General features: G+C 43.6%; 1 protein-coding gene across 1 annotated transcript; it reads right to left on the reverse strand.

The window, feature by feature from the left end:
* Window positions 1-6,527: 6,527 nt before the first annotated feature.
* Window positions 6,528-19,534, reverse strand: LOC128571039 (NACHT, LRR and PYD domains-containing protein 1-like). Its single transcript, XM_053570720.1, has 3 exons — window positions 19,255-19,534; window positions 9,974-10,177; window positions 6,528-6,904 (listed from the first exon to the last, which is right to left on the reverse strand). The coding sequence occupies exons 1-3, from the start codon at window positions 19,532-19,534 to the stop codon at window positions 6,528-6,530; spliced, it is 861 nt and encodes a 286-aa protein (XP_053426695.1).
* Between the last annotated feature and the right edge of the window lie 1,547 nt (window positions 19,535-21,081).

A 21,081-nucleotide genomic window follows, 5' to 3' on the forward strand; every position in this document is an offset into this window, starting at 1 on the left:
TTCCATGGAATTTGACAACTGTTAAATGATGTATATCCACTATTATGGTATTACACAGAATAGTGTCACTGCTCTGAAAATCCTCTATGCTCTTTCCTTTCATCCTTCCCTTCCTGTCCCCCCCTCCCCTGCCCCCGGCAGCTACTGATCTTTTTATCATTTCCATAGTTTTGCCTTTTCCAAAATGTCATATGATTGAAATCATACAATATGTAGCCTTTTCTGTTGGCGTCTTTCACTTAGTGTTATGCATTTAAGGTGCATATCTTTTATGGCTTGATAGTTTACTTCTTTTTTGCATTTAATAGTCCATTGTGTGTATGCACCACAGTTTATCCATTCGCCTGCTGAAGGGCATCTTGGTTGCTACCAAGTTTTAGCAGTTATGAACAAAGCAGCCATAACTTTCATGGCAGGTTATTGTGGACAAAGGTTTTGAACTTGTTTGGGTAAATACCAAGGAATGTGATTGCCATGATATACGATAAAAGTATGTTTGTTTATAATAAATTGCCAATACATCTTCCAAATGGCTGTACCATTTTGCATTCCCATCAGCCATGAATGAGAGTTCCTGTTGCTCCACATCCTCACCAGCATTTGGTGTTGTCAGTATTTTGGATTTTGGCCATTATAATAGGTATGTAGTGGTATCCTATCTTATTTTTTTTTAACATAGGCATTGATAGCTATACATTTTCTTTTCAGCACTGCTTCCAGCTGTATCCAACACATTTTGGCATGTTCTGGTTTTGTTTTTAATTCATCACAAAGTATTCTCTAATTACCTTTGTGGTTTCTTCTTTGACCCATTTGTTATTTGGAATTTGTTGTTTATTTTCAGTGTCTTTGTGAATCTCCTAATTTTTTTTCTGTCATTGATTTCTAATTTTATTTCATCATGATAAGAGAAATAAAATTAGATTATTTGATATAATTTTAAGTCTTTTCAATTCATTGAGATCTGTTCTGTTTTGTGGGGCAATGTTACCTTTGCATAGAGTTGTATTTGATACCTACTTGGCATGCCCGCTTGGATACCTCCAAGGAACTTACTACCAACAAGTATGAGATCACACTCACGATACCCCATCCTCCTCATTCAGTTTTCTCCATCTCACTGAAGGTGCCACTATCCTATGAGTTGCTCTGGGCTGAAACCTAAGATCATCTTTGATATCTTCCTCTCCCGTTCTCCCTAAATTTGACTCTTTACTGAGCCCAGTTATTTTGCTTTTATAGATCTTTTGAAGCCAGTCACTTCTTTCCATCTCCATGGCCATTACCACAGTAAGCAAATACTGTCTTTTACTGAAACTACTGTAATTTTACTTATTCTAAGCTATCTCCATCTTTATAAGAACTACTGCATTTTCCTACTAACTGGTTTCCCAACCAATACATTTTTTGCATAGCAGCCAGATCCTATGTTGAAAATGTGCTGATCTTGTCAACTTTCTGCTTAAAGTTGTATCAGAAAGAGATCCCTAATCCCATCACGGTCTTCAGGCTTTGTGTGGTCTGGTTCCTGCAGGTCTCTGCAGCCTCATCACACCCCTTTGTTCTCTGCCCTCCAGACGCACAGGCCTACTTTCAATTCCTTGACTTCCTCATCCTCCCTCCTGCCATAGGGCCTTTGTATATGCCATTCCCTCTGTCTAAAACTTTTTTCCTTCTACTTCTCTTAGTTAAATCTTAGTATTCTTGAGGTATTTTTTAAGCTTCACTTCCTCAAGAAAGTTTTCTTCACTGGAACACTGATTATTATAAATTTATTATAGATTTGTTAGTATGGCTCCCTGATTAACGTCAGTCTCTTGTAGAATCTGTAGAATCTTGTAGAAATCAGTCTCTTGTAGAAAAAAATCCTATCTGTGTAGCCCTGGCCTCTGCCACAGTGCATGGGTAGAGAGGGCTACAAGGAATGTTTGATGAATACAAAGACCAACCCCTTGTCCCAGCCTCTGCTTCTGCCTTGGATGTGCTCCCAGCCATGCTTCAGAGCAGAACCCCAGGCGCACTCACCGCAGGGTCTTCAGGTGGCAGCGAGGATGTCTCAGGGTCTCACTAAGACTCTGCACTGCAGAGCAGCTCAGCGAGTTTCCACTTAGGTCCAGCTCCTTCAGGCTTCCAGTGACTTCAAGAATGGAGAAGAGAAGCTGCCAGCAGGCATCTGTGACCGTGACCTGCATGAACCTGAGGGAGGGAGAGAGGGACAAGGGAGAGGTGATCTGTGTGTGTGTGGGGGTCTGATGTGCACAGCCCTGCACAACACAGTGGGTGTTCTCTCTCCCTGAGCACCAGGCCACTGTGGGCAGTGCCATCCCCAGGACTGGCCAGCCTCCCTGCCAGGCCTCTGTCCCTACCACCTGGGTTCAGGGCTCCTCCTCTGTAAGGCTCCTCATTCTATGGCCCTCACCACAGGGTACAGATGTGCTCATTTGGTGTGTCTGTTTCTGCCTCAGCCTGGGAGTTCCTTGAGGGCAGAGGCAGATACTTATCATCTTTTTTTTTTCTGCAGTGCCCAAACATAGGGCCTGCCACAAAAGGCTGAATTGGATAGCCTTTCTCTCTTCAATGTAGACATGCTTGTCTTCCTTTGATATGGACTCCCAATGCCCAGAAAGGAAAGAAGATGGGAGGTGAGCACAGAGGCTGGGAGAATGGTCTGAGGGTGACTTTATGATGAAAGGTTGTACGTGATCATACACATAGGTATTGCTGGTTGACTTGCATGGGACTGTATCCCCTTGCAAGGATAGCAAGACCACAGGGAGGGTCTATAGGAGGAGATGGCAAAGGGAACATCCTAGGAGAGGATATTTGCAGCCTGAAGGGGAAAGCATGCTGGACTGTGCCAGTGAGTGTTAGAATCGACTCTGCCTTGTATTATGTCCACCCATTTAATTTCCTTATTTTCACACACTGCTTTAGTGACCTATCTGCTATTCAGGGCTTCACCTTCTCAACCTCTATTCCAAGTTTCAGATTCATGTTTCTATTTTCTCCCATCCAAGTACTAACCGGGTCTGACCCTGCTTAGCTCCTGAGATCAGATGATATCTGGCATGTTCATATACCAACATCTGGCCATAGACTGATGTTTCTGTGTCTTGGTGAGATAGCTTCACTAACTTTCAACCTGACACATCCAATATCTCTCCACCCTTAATTCATCTTCCCCAAAAGTCTGCAGAGCTGTGCTGGGGCAGGAGTGGAGGCTGGGGAGCTGGTGCCCTGTACGTTGGCTCCATTCCCTGGGCCTCACTTAGCCTCTTTAGCAGTAAAAAGAGAACAAGCACAGTATCTGTCATAGAAGGTTTTGTGAGGGTTAAAAGATATTACAGAGAATCCCAAAAGTTTTAAGTTTCAACAATTTCCAAAGTACAAATGCTATAAACATGTCAAAAAAGCTATCATTTGAAATTTTAATTATCTGAATTTCTTTTACACTTATTTAGTTTTGTGAAACTTGAATCTTTAATTATTTCTTTCAGTCATATTTGCCAACTTTAATGAGTGACTAAAATAAAAAGTAAATTATTCAAAATGCATGTTGCTTCATTGTAAGCCAAATACCTGGGAGCCTCCCACCTACAATTTTCATTTCTTTAATACTTCTGTTTGTCCTCTTCTCCTGTCCCAGAGACTTCCTTTTTCTTTCTAGACTTTTTTGTTTGTTTACAGTAGCTCCTTACTGTTCTCTTCACCTTGTCTAGCTGACTCTGTGCCTTTAAAATTTCCCTTTCCACTTGTAGCTGAAGCCCCTGACTTTCCATCCAGGCTCTGCTTGCCACTGTCAGTCCCAAACTCTAGCTCTGGCTGATGTTCCTGGTACCTTGTGACCCCATATCAATGTACTGCAACTTGCAACACCTGTACCCAAGTCTGTCAAGACTTAATTCACTTTTATTTTATTTAACTTTAATTTTTTAAATTAAATTATAGCTGTGTACATTAATGCAATCATGGGGTACAATGTGCTGGTTTTATACACAATTTGAAATGTTTTCATCGAACGGTTTAACATAGCCTTCACAGCATTTTCTTAGTTATTGTGTTAAGACATTAATATTCTACACCTAGTAAATTTCACATTAATTTTTGTTTTTTGAGAGAGGGCTCTGTTGCCCTGTCTAGAGTTCCATGGCATCATCATAGCTCACTGCAATTTCAAATTTCTGGGCTCAAGGCATCCTCCCACCTCAGTCTCCCGAGTAGCTGGGGATATAGGTGCCTGCCACAACACCCAGCTAAATTCTTTATTTTTGTTACAGATGGAATTTTACTCTTGCTCAGGCTGGTCTTGAACTCATGACCTCATGTGATCCTCTTGCCTTGGCCACCCAGAATGCTGGAATTACAGGTGTGAGCCACCATGCCTGCCCTATTTCACATTTATAACCATGAACAACTAGAAATGACCTAATATGGGCAAGAATAGTGGAATGGCCTAATTAGCCATGGCTCTTTCTCTGTGGAATACCACATAGCCATTCAAACAGTGTTGCATCAGATTATTTAACACAGGAAGATAACCTTGATATATCATGAAAATAAAGCTGATGTAAAATAAAAATGTATGGCCTGGTTCAATTTTGCCATAGAAATAAACGTGGCTAGAAAAAAGGCTAGAATTCTTAGAATTGACCATTCATTCTTAATGATGGTCATCTCTGAGTCACAGAATTCTAGTGGATGTTAATTTTCATTTTTTTTTTTTTGCTTACTTATCTATCCTTACTTTTCTTCAATGAAAATGAGTTGTATTATGTGAAAAAAAAAAACCTAAAAAATCTGAAAATAAAAGACCCTAATCTAACATTTTTAGATTGGCCCATTAGCCCACTAATAATTTTTGCTTTCCTGGTACCCTAGTGTGCTCAATCCTTTCCGTGGGCCACCACAGTTCCTTGTCCATACCTTAAATACTTATAATAAGGTATTAATACCTATAAAAGGGTGGTGTCACACTCTGTTCCTTATTGGATGAATGTCTGTCTTCTCCCCCAGTCTTTGAATCCCTTAGAGCAGGGATTGTGATTTTAATCTGTGATCTGTAGGGCCTGGCATAAGAGTAGTGCTGAAGAAATATTTATGGAATGAGTCATCTGAAGAGGGAGAGAGACCCATACCAGTATTATGAGTAATACTGCAATAGAGGCAAGGGAAGTCAGTGAGAGAGCCTTCAGTGCTTAGGACATTTGAGCTCAGGATATTTAGGCTCATAAAACAGAAGAGGAACTGGACAGAGAGTGGTGGGTGGATACTCACAGGACTACCCCTTGGGGCCTCTGCGTTGGCCTGTGCTGTTCACCTTTATTCAATTGAAGCCTGTTCACATGGTGGCAGAATTTGATGCAGAAAGTGAACACCAGGAACTCCATGTCTGTATGGACACACACGCTTGATTCTTGAAAATGGACCATCACCTGTGTGAGGAACTTCTCATCCTGAGTCTCGTACAAACAGTGGAGCAGCTTCAGAGAGCGTGACTGTAGGGGAGACCACAGGCCCTGGGCCTCCCTCTTGGCCCACTGCAGCAGCTTCAGCTTCAGCTCTGGAGCCCGCTGGCAGGCGAAGATGCTCTCCATCTCTCTTCCTGCCTGTTCACTTAAAAGGCCAAATAGGAAACGCATGGTTGGTGCCCAGAACAGGTCATGTGCTTTGTATGCTTCTAGCAAACCTCCCACACCTATGATGCTGTTAGGATGTTCACCTCTCTTCTTCTCATCCCCCAAGGCACAGGACACTGCTGCAAAGAACTCCTGGAGACACAGGTGGATGAAGCTGTAGCTGAGGGAGGTGGGGTGCTTTTGAAGAACACCCAACTTCACAAAAATGGAGATGATGGGCTCCCTTAACCCGTGCTTATTAAGGTCATCTGGGCTGAAACAGCTCCTTTTTCGCCCAATGCCCTCAGCAGCCAGGGAGCAGATACCTCTCAGCTGAGGCAGGAGGGGCTTAGCTGGGACAGCCTGGGAGAGGTAGCGCAGGCAGAGGCCAGTGGCAGTTGTGGTGGTCAGTGTGAGATCCTGCCCTCTCTCCATCTGCTGCTTCAGGCAGGTGCAGACCAGCCAGGACAGCCAGGGCACGAGACACATGGTCCAGACTGCTGGGTTTGACTCAACCAAGCTGAGGGCTCTAAGTGCTTGGCTTTCATCTGTGAAATAGTTGTAGAAATATTCCTTCCTGCCAGACTCAGAGAACCCCAGGACCTCCACCCAATATGGCTTCTTCAGAGAAGGAATGAACTTCTGTGGAACTTCAGTCCGAGTTGTGATCAGTAAAGACGCCCCAGAAAATATGATTTCGTTCATCAAACTGTCCCGCTGTGTGAGCAACAGTTTCATCTGGATCTCTTCCTGATGGAGCTCGGTACTCAGCTCCTGCAAGCTACATGTGGGCTCATCCACGCCATCCAGGATGAAAAGCACTCGCTCTGGCTGAGACAGGACCTGCTCAAGGGGAACTGAAGGGGCCACCTGGGCTTTTGTGATGAGCTTAGCAAGACTCACCACCTTGTACTAGGCCAGCTCTCTGCAGCTGAAGTAGAAGACGTTCTGGAAGCGGTCCCGGAACAGCCGGCCTTCCTCCCAGCCTCTCTGCACCTGCCTGGCCAGTGTTGACTTCCCAATTCCAGCGGCTCCATGCAGTATGACTGTGCGGGGTTCTTCTTGGGCTCCCAGGCCTGGTCCAAATAAGTCTCCGATTTCAATCAAACGTCCTTGATTCTCCACCACAGGGACTTGTCTCTTCCACCTGAACTGGGACTCATGGCCTCTGTGGTGAGGTCTTCGTAAAAGTAGCAGCTGTGTGAATTTTTTGTGCAAATCCTCATTTTTCTGGGAGTGTGTGGAACCTGGGGTCTCTCTCCTTTGGTTCTGGTATCTTCCTCTTGTTTCTAAGGGAGAGAAAGTGGAATATAAAGGCATAGAATAAATGTGTTCATTCATTCAACAAATATTTTAGCCACCTACTCCAAGGCACCCACAGCACTGGCTGCAGAGATGGCTGTGTTCTTGCCATGTAGCTGAAGGAATGTGGATGGAAGAGGCCAGTTCAAGTCTTGACTGAACCATGTCATCCTCCCTGTGTGACTTTCCTTCTTCAAATGTTTATTAGGGGCTTCCCATGTGTCAGATGCTGCTCTAGGTGCTGGTGATTAAAAGTGAACAAAAGTGTACAACTCTGTCTTCATTCAGCCCATGATTTAAGCCCTTAGCTACACTGAGCCTCGGTTTCTCATGTGTAAGTTGGGGCTATGAGGTCTCCCTGCAGGAGGTCATGCAGGGGTGAAGGAGATAATGATGGTGTTGGAGATGCTGTGGGGTCCTGACAGCGTCCCCTCAGCTCCCACCACTGCAGTACCTGCCAACGCCGTCCTTCTGCAGCACCTGTGATGGTCAGTCTGAGGGCTCTCTCAGCCTCCAAGTGAGTGGGCCAGAAACGCTGGGGAGTTAAGACTCCAGGAGGAGTCCTCAGTGGAGTATGGATGGGGATCCCTTGTCCCCAGGAGAGACACCCCGAGGTGTGTCCACACTGTCTCCTGGTCATCACTGGCAGCATGCTTACTGGGGTTGCCTGCTCTAGTGCACCTTTCTTGGCTTCTTCTTCTCTATCTCACTTTTTCTCCCCAGTAAAATACCTGCAAGCAAATCCTGAGTCAGGTCTGCTTCTGAGGGATCCCAAACTGAGACAGAAGGGAACATGCCTCTGAGCTCACAGATGGGACTGTCCCCTGGAGTGGGACCTCAGGTTCCTATCTTAGATTCCAAATGAAACAGTTGGAACAAACCTGTCTTTCCCTTCTCAATATCTTGAGTGCCTCTTACTTTTCTCCTTAGGAGAATTTTAGAGACAATGTGAGTGACTCATCTGGGATGCTGAAGTCCCGTTATCCTGGGACATCTGCTGAACCTCCATAGTTGAATGCTACCTGTTCTACCTTTGCAGTTGTGCTGAGGAAAATCTGGGGCGGGTGGCACGTGTGGGGTCAATTCATGCCTTTATTGCTGCTGAGACTTGGTGTTCAGAGCGTCACCCAACAACAGGAGACCATAATTTGCTTTTATTGTCTGTATGAAAACATTTCTGGCAGTATGAAAATCTAGGAGCCTCAGGATGGCCATGTGGGGTCATGGCCACAGTCTGCCTCTCTTAGGCTGTGTCTGTCTGAGGTGCCACTAGAGGGCTTGGCTCTTTTCCCCAAACCTCCTGGTTTTCATGGGTCTGTTACCATGCCACATATCTAAATCCTCTTATACCAAGTCATATTTAAAAAATTCTACCCTTGCTCCCAGTAGCTCTCATGAGTTTCATTTTAATGTCATGATCTTGATCAGGGGTTGGCAAACTCCAACCAAATGTACAAAGACAGGTGGCTGGTCAGATTGGGCTGGAGTTTTAGTACTACTTGCAAGCTAAGAATGGTTCTGTTATTTTTGAATGGTTGAAAAAATCAAAAGAAATATAATATTTATGATGTGAAAATTATTTAAAATTCAAAATTTAGTTTCATAAAGACAGGTTCATTGGACTTCAGCCCTCATGCCTACTAGTTTGTCTACTAACTATAGCTGCTTTTAGGTTATGAGGGCAAAGCTAAGTAGTTCTGGCAGAGACCCCAAGGCACCCAAAGCCTAAAATATTTACTATGTTGTCTTTTACACAAAGAAATTTTACTCCCTTTGATCTTGATCTATCAAAAAGCATATGATGTGGTTTTGTACTTGTTATGAAACTGTTACTGAGAGTATTATTTTGTTCTTCACTTGAAAAATTCCCTTAGAATTTAGAAGCAGGAAAAAATGTATTTCTCTTGAATCGGTTGTTTTCTTCTATTGAGTAATAGATATTATGCAGTCCATTATATTTCCCTTTCTGTGCTGGTTGCTAGGATGCTGAGAAGCAATAGAAACTTCACTTATGGCAACTGATTAATCCTCGTGGTTTTTATACTTGCTTGTTTTCTTCTTTAACCTTTTAAGGTTATTACATTCTAGTAAGGTTGTGTTTTTGTATGTTTTTGTAAGATGCCTCTAATCTTTCCTTTCTTCCTTTCTTTCTTCCTTCATTTCTTTTTTGAATGGGAAGTGGTGTGACTAATTAAGTCAATTGATATACTTTGAGCCTAGGCTCTATGTTAGGACCATGAATTCTATAAGTTTACTCCTAACTGGGTGCAGAAGAACTTTTAACATCTCTGAAATTTGGGGAAGCTCCTGTGGCTCAAGGAGTAAGGTGCTGGCCCCATATACTGGGGTGGTGGGTTCAAACCCAGCCCTGGCCTCCCCCCCCAAAAAAAATCTCTGAAATTTCAAACGGGGCCTCTCTTAGTATATATATTGAGAGGCAGTAGAGTTCAGTGGTTGAGACCATGGCATCAGGGGCCCATATACCTGAGGCAGAGGGAGTAAGATGTATGAGTTGAAAGTGTGTATTGTGGAGTCAGAGAGAGTGAGGTCTGAATGCCATTTCTGCCACTACTAACTAGGAGATTTTCCTTTTTGAGCCCCCATTTCCTCATTTCCAAGATCGGATAATAAACACCATCTCATGGGGTGGCTGTAAAACTTAAGCACAATAGGCAAGTGTAGCGGCAGGCCCAGGGCCTGACACAGAGGATGTCCAGCAAACACTATGGGTGTGTGACTTGCTGTGTGCTTCCCAGGGAGGGAGAAGCTCAGTGGAAATCAAATACAGCTCTCCTGACCACTAAACTAGGTGAAGTGTTTCCTGTGCTAGAAGAGGCACCTGCATTTTAATGTTCGGGGGCCTCCTGGAAATAGTGCCTTATTCCAGTGGAAAGACTCCATAGTAGGATTTCCGGAGAGCAATTTCAGATGTGTTCCAGGTCCTCTGTGTTCAGCCTGCCAACCTGGCCCCAAGGGGACTCTTGGTCAGAGTGTTCCCCCTCAGGGGACTCTTGGTCCATGCCTTTGCCTCACCCAAGAACTCAGCAGGGTCTCACCTGTGCTGCACTTTTCAGATGTTTCAGCCAGAGGACACTTGGTCCCAGGAGCCTCCTGCTTTCTGGGCTCTGGACTGGGCTGAGGTAGGGATTTTCCACCCCCCAGCGCTGGTGTGGATATAGTGGCGTTGGGTGAATCCTGGCTTGGAGACTCACGGACTGGGGAGCTTGGAGGAGCGTGGCAGAGGAGCGGGTAAGGGTTTTCTGTGAGGGAATGACAGGAAAGAAATGACAATTTACTGAACATCCATTTTATTTTAGGTGCATATGGTTGGAACTTTTATAACTTGAGTGTTAGTAATAACTATTTTTAAAGCCATGTAAATGTAGAGACATGATTTTATTCTCTTAGTAGCCAGTCTGAAACAACTCAGTGGAGTACTCTGTATTAGTTAGAAAGATCTTTTCTTTTTTAGTTTCTGTTCTTTCTTTCTTTTTCTTTTTTTTTTTTTGAGACAGCATCTCACTTCTTCACCCACAGTAGAGTGCTATGGCATCATAGCTCCCAGCAACCTCAAACTCTATTATTTTTTTTTATTGTTGGGGATTCATTGACGCTATACAGAACCAGGTTACACTGATTGCTTTTGTTAGATAAGGACCTTCTTATAATTGTGTCCCATCCCCAAATAGGTACCATACCCCTTGTCCCCCCACCCCCACCCTCTGTCCCTTTCTCCACTCTCCCCATAGCAACCTCAAACTTTTGAGCCCAAGTGATCCTCTTACCTCAGCCTCCCAACTAGCTGGGACTACAGGCGCCTGCCACAACACCCAGCTGTTTTTAGAGATGGGGTCTTGCTCTTGCTCTGGCTGGTCTTAAACTCCTGAGCTCAGGCAATCCACCCACCAAACCCTCTCAAAGTGCTAGGATTATAGGCATGAGCCACCATTCCTGGTCCTCTTTTTTTGTTTCTTGAGACACAATCACCCCACTGGTGTGTAGTGGTGTCATCATAGTTCTTTGTACCCTCCAAATCCTGTGCTCAGGCAATCCTCCCACCTTAGACTCCCAAGTAGCTGGGACTATAGCTGTGAGTTGCCTTACCCAGCCTGAGGTAGAAAGATCTTGATAAGCCACTTGGAGAATTGAATCCCCATTCTGAGTAACACTCTAAGGAGGGTGAGTTGATTTTATTGCTAGGCAGCTGCTTTGCTAGGCACTGAAATTTGAACTATGCAGGTTGGGGGCAGAACAGAATTGCTGTATGTCACAGAGAATGGAAAAGCCAATAAGACTGGATACTGGGGGAGGGCAAGATGGTGGCCGAGTAACAGCTTCCTTGCATCTGGGCACCATGAGTCTGGGGAGATAAGACTCCAGGCATCTCTGGCTGGTGGGATCTGCCTATAATCATCCCTTTGAGGATACAGGGAGTCAGTGAGAGACTTCTGGACCCCAAGAGGACAAAAACAGTGGAAAACTGGCAAGTAATCGTGTGTGTTCAATGGGTCTAATTCCGCCGACAGCTCTAAGTGCAGTAGCAGTGAGACTGCAAACCGGAAAGTCCTTACCTGTGAACTGTTTTGGTGTTTTTGGTCTTGGCACTCAGTTGAACTGCCTTGGAGAGAGCTTGAGCGGGAGTGCAGAGAACTTTGGGCATTGTCTGGGACCCCAGACTGAGCCGCTGAGCCGGACGGAAGCAGCTAATAGTGTTTGGCTGAGAGCTGCAGGGAGCCATTGTGAGAGAACTGCCCCAACAAGGTCCGCCCTAGGGGTTGCAGAGCAAGGATTGGGCGGGACCTAGTTACCTAGTGACTGAGCAGCCTAAAGGCGGGTTCTGAGCCGCCTTACAGCCCTAACCCTCAGGGGCAGAGTGAGACCAGTTTTGGCACACTGGGTAAGTGGATAGCCACTTCAGCAGTGATTCCATCGACAAACACTTTCCTGGGAAAACTTCTGCTTAGCAAGTTTAGAAGCTTAAAGTGCCTTTTAAGAGGGCTGAAGAGAGACTTAAGGTGTCTACCCTGTGGGGTTTGAGAAATCAGCGGAGGCCTCCAGTCGTACCACCATTGTAATTAACATCTCATACCCCAGAAGACCACCTGTTGCTCAGACAATATTCAACAAGATATATATACTGCTTTGTTTTTGGTTGTTTTTTATTTTGCTTTTTTTGTTTTTTTTTTTTGTTTTTGTGTATTTTGATGTTGCTGTTGTTGTTTTGTTTTTTAATTTAAACCTTTTCCATACTGATTTTTGCTCTTCTTTCTCCATTTTTCTAGTATAAATACAATTTCCCATTGCTGCCTTTTCCAATAACTAGAACTTCATTTTTGCTAGTATTTCTACCCCTATTATTTGGTTTTTCACCCAATTTTATCCCATAAAGTTTTCTGTTTGCTTGTTTTGGTTTGATTTATAGAATTTTTGTCTTTCCTCTCTACTTGGTGGAAGTGGGGTACTGTGTCTGATCAGGTTAACAAGAGTTGCTGACCACAAGGGAACTACCCAACCGGGCACCCCCAGAGGTTGAGATTTTTTAAGGTTGTGTCAAAGTACACTACTGTACACCTATATTGCTCTGTCTCCCTCTTTCTGTGCCTCTCTTCTTTTTGTCAATATTCATTTTACCCACCCCTCTCCTTTCTCTATTTTCTTTTCGTTCTTTACTTCTTTCTTTCATCCATTCTTTTCAACCTTCTCATCCTCTGGTCCTATACCAAAAGGACTCATCGAAACCTTAGTCCACAGGCACGGGAACTTAAAGAGCAAGAGGAAGTGAAAGGAAAATTAGGGCAAGGAAATAGATAAAAGAAATCACTCATGAGGAAGAATCAGTACAAAACTCCAGGCAACATGAAGAACCAATCCAGAACAACCCCGCCAAGGGACCATGAGGCAGTGACTACAGAGGATTCCACCAATAAAGAAATGTTAGGAATGACAGAAAGGGAATTTAGAATACACATGATGAAAACGATGAAGAAAATGATGGAAACAATGAAGGAAACTGCCAATAAAGTGGAAAATAACGAAAAGGAAATCCAAAAACAGAATCAAATAAGAGATGAATGATATTAAGAATATAGAAAGGACACAGCAGAGCTGAAGTAACTGAAGCAGTCAGTTAGGGAACTTAAAGATGCAATGGAAAGTATCAGCAACAGGTTAGACCATGCAGAAGAAAGAATTTCAAAGGTAGAAGACAAAGTTCTTGAGATAACTCAGATAGTAAAAGAGGCAGAAAAGAAGAGAGAGAAAGCAGAACGTTCACTGTCAGAATTATGGGACCTTATGAAGCGTTCCACCATACGAGTTATAGGAAACCCAGAAGGGGAAGAAGAATGCCCCAGAGGAATGGAAGCCATACTAGAGAATATTATAAATGAAAATTTCCCAAATATCATCAAAGATTCTGACACACTGCTTTCAGAGGGATCTTGGACCCCAGGTCGCCTCAAGTCTAACTGAGCTTCTCCAAGACACATTGTGATGAACCTGTCTAAAGTCAAGACAAAAGAAAAGATTCTGCAAGCTGCCAGAAGTAAGCGCCAGTTGACCTACAAGGGCAAATCCATCAGAGTGACCGCAGACTTCTCTAATGAAACTTTCCGAGCAAGAAGACAATGGTCATCTACCTTTAACATACTTAAACAGAACAATTTCCAGCCCAGAATTCTGTACCCTGCTAAGCTAAGCTTTAAAATTGACAGAGAAATCAAATCATTTACGGATATATAAACATTGAGGAAATTTGCCACAACGAGACCAGCTCTACAGGAAATACTTCAACCTGTTTTACACACTGACCATCACAATGGATTAGAAGCAAAGTAAGAACTAAGAAATTAAAGGACAGAACCTAACCTCCACACTGATGCAAAAGATAAAACTAAGCAATGGACTCTCATAAAATAAGATGAATAGAACACTACCACACTTATCATTATCTCAATAAATGTTAATGGCTTGAATTCCCCACTGAAGAGACATAGATTGCCTGACTAGATTAAAAAACACAAGCCATCCATTTGCTGTCTGCAAGAAACACACCTGGCTTCAAAAGACAAATTAAAACTCCAAGTCAAGGGTTGGAAGACAATTTTTCAGGCAAATGGAATTCAGAAGAAAAGAGGAGTTGTAATCTTATTTTTAGATACATGTGGATTTAAAGCAACTAAAGTCAAAAAAGACAAAGATGGTCACTTTATATTGGTCAAGGGAAAAATACAACAAGAAGATGTTTCAATTCTAAATACTTATGCACCCAATTTAAATGCTCCCAGATTCTTGGAACAGACCTTACTGAGTCTGAACAATATGATATCCAATAATACCAGAATAACAGGGGACTTTAACACTCCTCTTACAGAGCTGGACAGATACTGTAAACAGAAATTAAACAAAGATGTAAGAGATTTAAATGAAACTCTAGAACAAGTGTGCTTGATAGATGCATATAGAACACTCCATCCCAAACATAAAGATTACACATTCTTCTCATCACCCCATGGAACATTCTCTAAAATTGATCATATCCTGGGACACAAAACAAATATCAACAGAATCAAAAGAATTGAAATTTTACCTTGTATCTTCTCAGACCATAAGGCACTAAGAGTGGCTCTCAACTCTAACAAAAACGTTTGACCCCACACAAAGACATGGAAATTAAACAATCTTCTGTTGAATAACAGATGGGTGCAGGAAGAAATAAAACAGGAAATCATTAACTTCCTTGAGCATAACAATAATGAAGACACAAGCTACCAAAACCTGTGGGATACTGCAAAAGCAGTTTTGAGAGGAAAATTCATCGCTTTAGATGCCTACATTTGACAAACAGAAAGAGAGCACATCAACAAACTCACAAGCCATCTTATGGAGTTGGAAAAAGAAGAACAATCTAAGCCTAATGTCAGTAGAAGAAAAGAAATATCCCAAATCAAATCAGAGATCAATGAAATTGAAAACAAAAGAATCATTCAGAAAATTAATGAAACAAGGAGTTGGTTTTTTGAAAAAATAAATAAAATAGATAAACCATTGGCCAGACTAACGAGGAATAGAAAAGTAAAATCTCTAGTAACCTCAATCAGAAATGATAAAGGGGAAATAACAACTGATCCCACATAGATACAAGAGATCATCTCTGAATACTACCAGAAACTCTATGCCCAGAAATTTGAGAATGTGAAGGAAATGGATCAATATTTGGAACCACACCCTCTCACTAGACTTAGCAAGGAAGAAATAGAGCTCCTGAACAGACCAATTTCAAGCACTGAGATTAAAGAAACAATAAAAAATCTTCCAACCCCCAAATGCCCTGGTCCAGATGGCTTCACACCAGAATTCTATCAAACCTTCAAGGAAGAGCTTATTCCCGTATTGCAGAAATTATTCCAAAAAACTGAGGAAGAAGGAATCTTCCCCAACACATTCTATGGAGCAAACGTCACCCTGATACCAAAACCAGGAAGAGACCCAACCAAAAAGGAGAATTTCAGACCAATCTCACTCATGAATATAGATGCAAAAATTCTCAACAAAATCCTAGCCAATAGATTACAGCTTATCATCAAAAAAGTCATACATCATGATCAAGTAGGTTTCATCCCAGGGAGGCAAGGCTGGTTTAATATACCCAAGTCCATAAACGTTATCCACCATATTAACAGAGGCAAACATAAAGATCATATGATCCTCTCAATAGATGCAGAAAAAGCATTTGATAAAATCCAGCATTGTTTTCTAATTAGAACACTGAAGAGTATAGGCACAGGTGGCACATTTCTAAAACTGATTGAAGCTATTAGCTGTTGACAAACCAACAGCTAATATTTTACTGAATGGAGTAAAACTGAAAGCTTTTCCTCTTAGAACTGGAACCAGACAAGGTTGTCCTCTGTCACCTTTACTATTCAACATGCTGGAAGTTCTACCCAATACAATTAGGCAAGACAAGGAAATAAAGGGAATCCAAATGGGAACAGAGGAGGTCAAATTCTCCCTCTTTGCTGATGACATGATCTTATACTTAGAGAATCCCAAAGACTCAACCACAAGACTCCCAGAAGTCATCAAAAAATACAGTAATGTTTCAGGATATAAAATCAATGTCCACAAGTCAGTAGCCTTTGTATACACCAATAACAGTCAAGATGAGAAGCTAATTAAGAACACAACTCTCTTCACCATAGTTTCAAAGAAAATGAAATACCTAGGAATATACCTAATGAAGGAGGTGAAGGACCTCTATAAAGAAAATTATGAAATCCTCAGAAAGGAAATAGCAGAGGATTTTAACAAATGGAAGAACACACCATGCTCATGGATGGGCAGAATCAACATTGTTAAAATGTCTATACTTCCCAAAGCAATCTACCTATTCAATGCCATTCCTATCAAAATACCAACATCATACTTTCAAGATTTGGAAAAAATGATTGTGCGTTTTGTATGGAACCAGAAAAAACCCCATATAGCTAAGGCAGTTCTTAGTAATAAAAATAAAGCTGGGGGCATCAGCGTACCAGATTTTAGTCTGTACTACAAAGCCATAGTGCTCAAGACAGCCTGGTACTGGCACAAAAATAGAGACATAGACACTTGGAGTCGAATAGAAAACCAAGAAATGAAACTAACATCTTACAACCACATAATCTTCGATAAACCAAACAAGAACATACCTTGGGGTAAAGACTGCCTATTCAATAAATGGTGTTGGGAGAACTGGATATCCACATGTAAAAGACTGAAACTGGACCCACACCTTTCTTCACTCACAAAAATTGATTCAAGATGGATAAAGGACTTAAATTTAAGGCATGAAACAATAAAAATCCTCAAAGAAAGCTTAGGAAAAACACTGGAAGATATTTGCCTGGGGAAAGACTTCATTAAGAAGACTGCCATGGCAATTGCAACAACAACAAAAATAAACAAATGGGACTTTTTAAAACTGAATAGCTTCTGATTAGCCAAGGAGACAACAATGAAAGCAAAGAGACAGCCTACACAATGGGAAAGGATATTTGCATATTTTGAATCAGACAAAAGCTTGGTAACTAGGATCTATAGAGAAGTCAAATTAATCTATATGAAAAAAGCCAACAATCCCATATATCAATGGGCAAGAGACAGGAATAGTACCTTCTCTAAAGAAGACAGACGAATGGCTAACAAACATGAAAAAAATGTTCATCATCCCTATATATTAGAGAAATGCAAATCAAAACCACCCTGAGATACCATCTAACCCCAGTGCGAAGGGCCCACATCACAAAATCTCAAAACTGCAGATGGTGGTGTGGATGTGGAGAGAAGGGAACACTTTTACACTGCTGGTGGGACTGCTAGCTAGTACAACCTTTCCAGAAGGAAGTATGGAGAAACCTCAAAGCACTCAAGCTAGACCTCCCATTTGATCCTGGAATCCCATTACTGGGCATTTACCCAGTAGGAAAAAAATCCTTTTTTTCATAAGGACACGTGCACTAGACTGTTTATTGCAACTCAATTTACAATTGCCAAAATGGGAAACAACCTAAATGCCCACCAACCCAGGAATGGATTAACAAGCAGTGGTATATGTATACCATGGAATACTATTCAGCTATTAAAAAAAATGGAGACTTTATATCCTTCGTATTAATCTGGATGGAAGTGGAAGTCATTATTGTTAGTAAAGCATCACAAGAATGGAGAAGCATGAATGCTATGTACTCCATTTTGATATGAGGACAATTAATGACAATTAAGGTCATGGGGGGGGAAGGAAAAGCAGAGAGAGGGAAGGAGGGAGAGGGGTGGGGCCTTGGTGTGTGTCACACTTTATGGGGGCAAGACATGATTGCAAGAGGGACTTTACCTAACAAATGCAATCAGTGTAACCTGGCTTATTGTACCCTCAATGAATCCCCAACAATAAAAAAATAAAAATGGAAAAAAAAAAAAAGATTGGATACTGCACGGGGGAAGGACAAGAGAGAGATTAGAAAGCTGGGGGAGGGTATAAAAGGGAACTTTTGTTGGAAGAGATGTGAGCAATTTAACCTACATCTTCTACAATATCTTCAGTAGAATTTTCATCACACACTCAAATTTTTGTGCAAGTGGATTTTTTTGGCAGCTGTTCAAAGAGGTACAATTTCTGTATTGTGGATTAGGAGGTAACATGAGGACTGAAAAATGAGTAGTCTGAAGGCTCAGAGGAAGAAAATGAGACAGAGGGGTGGAGGGAGTTGTTTCACGTCACATAGCAAGCTGGTGAAGTCAAACTGAGGGCAGTGTCTGGGCCTGTGACCATCATTGCAGGACATGGGGAGTGAGAGTGGGCAAAGAAGGAAGGGAAACGGAAGGGGCCAGGTGGGAACTGTCACAAAGCAGCAGCAGGCTGAGGAGGAAATCCCCGCACCAGGAAAGGGTTGTTCTCACTTCTAGCCCTTGTTTTGCCACTAAATGCTGTGTGAGCTTGCGCTAATGAGCAACTCTCTCTAGCCCTCTGCTTTGGGAAGAGGTGGGCACTTTGATGCTGGCATGAGAAGTGGAAGAGGCAAGGGTATAGCTGAGGTTTGCAGCCTGGATGTTTCATGGTGTCAGAGACCAAAATAAAAGAAATCTGCTGGGTGGCGCCTGTGGCTCAGTGGGTAGGGCACTGGCCCCATAAACTGAGGGTGGCTGGTTCAAACCCAGCCCCGGCCAAACTGCAACAAAGAAATAGCCGGGCGTTGTGGCGAGCACCTGTAGTCCCAGCTACTCAAGAGGCTGAGGCAAGAGAATCGCTTAAATCCAGAAGTTGGAGGTTGCTGTGAGCTGTGAGACGCCACAGCACTCTACCGAGGGCGATAAAATGAGGCTCTGTCTCTACAAAAAAAAAAAAGAAATCTGCTGAGGGAAGTGGTTTGGGCTGAGAAATGAACCTCGCCTCTTCTTGGGGCCCATGTGGAGAATAGAGTTCTCTTGAATTTCTGCACCACCCTGACCACCAGTATCTTCAGAGTCCACCAAGATTTTGAGCTGAACTCTGCTTGGGCAAGGACCATGCCACACATCGCACCCACTTGGGTAAGACTTACTGCCTGACCTACATGGGTCTCAGTTTTCCCATCCTTCAAATGGAGAGGGGTATAATCTCAGCAATGGCAGGTCCCTGAAAGGTATTTCAAAGTTTATTGCTTCTTACCACCCCATCCTGCATCCTTCACACTTCTAAGTCCGGCCTAGTTTTTGTCAAGTGACCCAAGTCACTTCCCAGCAGCAAACCTGGCAGGGAAGGTGCAGTGGTAGTGGTAGGTCCCCAGTGGGGACGAGTGGGGGCCCTTTGTCAACTCACCTGACAACAAGGCCACCTCTGCCTGGGCCTGGGCACAGAGCGAGCTCAGGCCCATCTGCCCCCAGGTGCGCAGGGCCAGGTCCCAGGCCTGCTGCTGCCCATACTGAGCCACCAGGTGTGAGGCCACCTCCATACCACTCATCTCTGGTGGAACTGCCGCTGTGCTGGAAGGGCCCCCGAAAGGTGATTCACTGGACAGACGAAGCTGGAACTCCTTCAGCTCCTCCTTCTTCAGTAGCTCCATGTAATAGCCCAGCTGCCTCTGGGCTCTGCTGGCCATCTTTTGCTCAAAGCAGGGGAGTCTCTGGGATGTTCAGAGGGGTGAGTGTGGTGGATGGGTAGTGAGGGGTGTCAGATAGGCAAAGAACAGTGGTCTCCTTTTCCTTGGCTCTACCATCTCCCCTTGTGAGACTCCCCCTGGAATCATTGCTCTTGGATTGGTAAACTAGTCAGGATTCACACCCAGTTTTCTAAGCCCCAGGGCATCTGCCAGTAGATGGTGTTGGGAGTGGGAAGGGGAAGTCATGGGAGGGAGGATCCTGGAGGGGTCTGGGGGGATGGTGCAAGAAATCAGGTTTTGTGAGGGTGCTGGGGTGGGGCTCAGGGCTTGGCAGAGAGGATAATAGGAGGGGGGATAGAGGGCAGGGGATAGGGTGTGGGTGACACTCACGGTTCTGTGTTCCTCAGATTCTTCCTTCTCCTGAGCCCCAGACTCCTGGGATTAATTTTTGAGCTATAGGGCTGGTAGGAGGTAGGCTGGAGGAGAGGGAAGGCAGGATTTCCAGGGTCCCGTTCTATTCAGATCTGTCCTGGCTGTAGGACACCAACCGGTTAAAACAGCCCTGGACCAGCCAGAGCAGGAGGAAAAAGCCACCCACATGAAACCCGTGGGGGGTGTGGCCAGGGGAGGGAGGGTGCTAGGATAGTCCCAGCAGGGCAGAGACTCAGAGCCAGATATACATATCTACCCACACATGGGCCAAAGGTGCAGGCTGCAGCATGTCCAGACACATAAGTCACATATCTTTATGTAGATACCAACTTGCTAATTTCCCATAGCCTGCTTGCAGAGCCAAGGCGTAAACTTTCCTAGCACATGGCTGTGGGGCCCATTTTACTGTCCACTAGTCTAGTCAGCAACACAATCTCCCCCTGTGAGATTCCAGGGGGAGTCTCACAATGGGGAGATGGTAGAGCCAAGGAAAAGGAGACCACTGTTCTTTGCCTATCTGACAAACCCTAACCCTAACCCTAACCCTAACCCTAATCTACAGAGGAAGCACTGTAGATGGAATGAATGATTTTTTTTTTTTTTTTGTAGAGACAGAGTCTCACCTTATCGCCCTCAGTAGAGTTCCATGGCATCACACAGCTCACAGCAAAACCTCCAACTCTTGGGCTTAGGTGATTCTCCTGCCTCAGCCTCCCGAGCAGCTGGGACCACAGGCGCCCGCCACAACGCCCGGCTATTTTTTTGTTGCAGTGTGGCTGGGGCTGGGTTTGAACCCACCACCCTCGGCATATGGGGCCGGCGCCCTACCCGCTGAGCCACAGGCTCCGGACTCGCTCATGTCCACAGTGACAGCCCATCTTTATTCACTGTAATATATATCCAAACTCATCAGACAAAAATAACCAAGAATAAAGAACAAATAAGCTAGTTAAGACTGCCCTAAAAAATTTCTCCTCAGCATAAATGTTACAAAGCACATACACATCATTTCTAAGTCTGGAGCATTTAACTTAAAGATAAGCCACAAGGACACCAGGCTGTCTGTTCTGTTTGCCCACCTCCCTAAAAGGTTAAATGAAACTTTTGTATAACTT

This window comes from Nycticebus coucang, chromosome 18 (assembly GCF_027406575.1).
Source record: "Nycticebus coucang isolate mNycCou1 chromosome 18, mNycCou1.pri, whole genome shotgun sequence".
Lineage (NCBI taxonomy): Eukaryota > Metazoa > Chordata > Mammalia > Primates > Lorisidae > Nycticebus > Nycticebus coucang.

What these genes read in the sequence shown, in the direction of transcription:
- LOC128571039 (XM_053570720.1), bottom strand. Translation starts at nt 19,534, where the DNA reads ATGGCCAGCAGAGCCCAGAGGCAGCTGGGCTATTACATGGAGCTACTG. An exon ending in AGAGGTGGCCTTGTTGTCAG is followed by an intron (nt 10,178 to 19,254) that starts GTGAGTTGACAA and finishes ATTCCCTCACAG; the next exon opens with AAAACCCTTACCCGCTCCTC. An exon ending in ATCTGAAAAGTGCAGCACAG is followed by an intron (nt 6,905 to 9,973) that starts GTGAGACCCTGC and finishes TCTCTCCCTTAG; the next exon opens with AAACAAGAGGAAGATACCAG.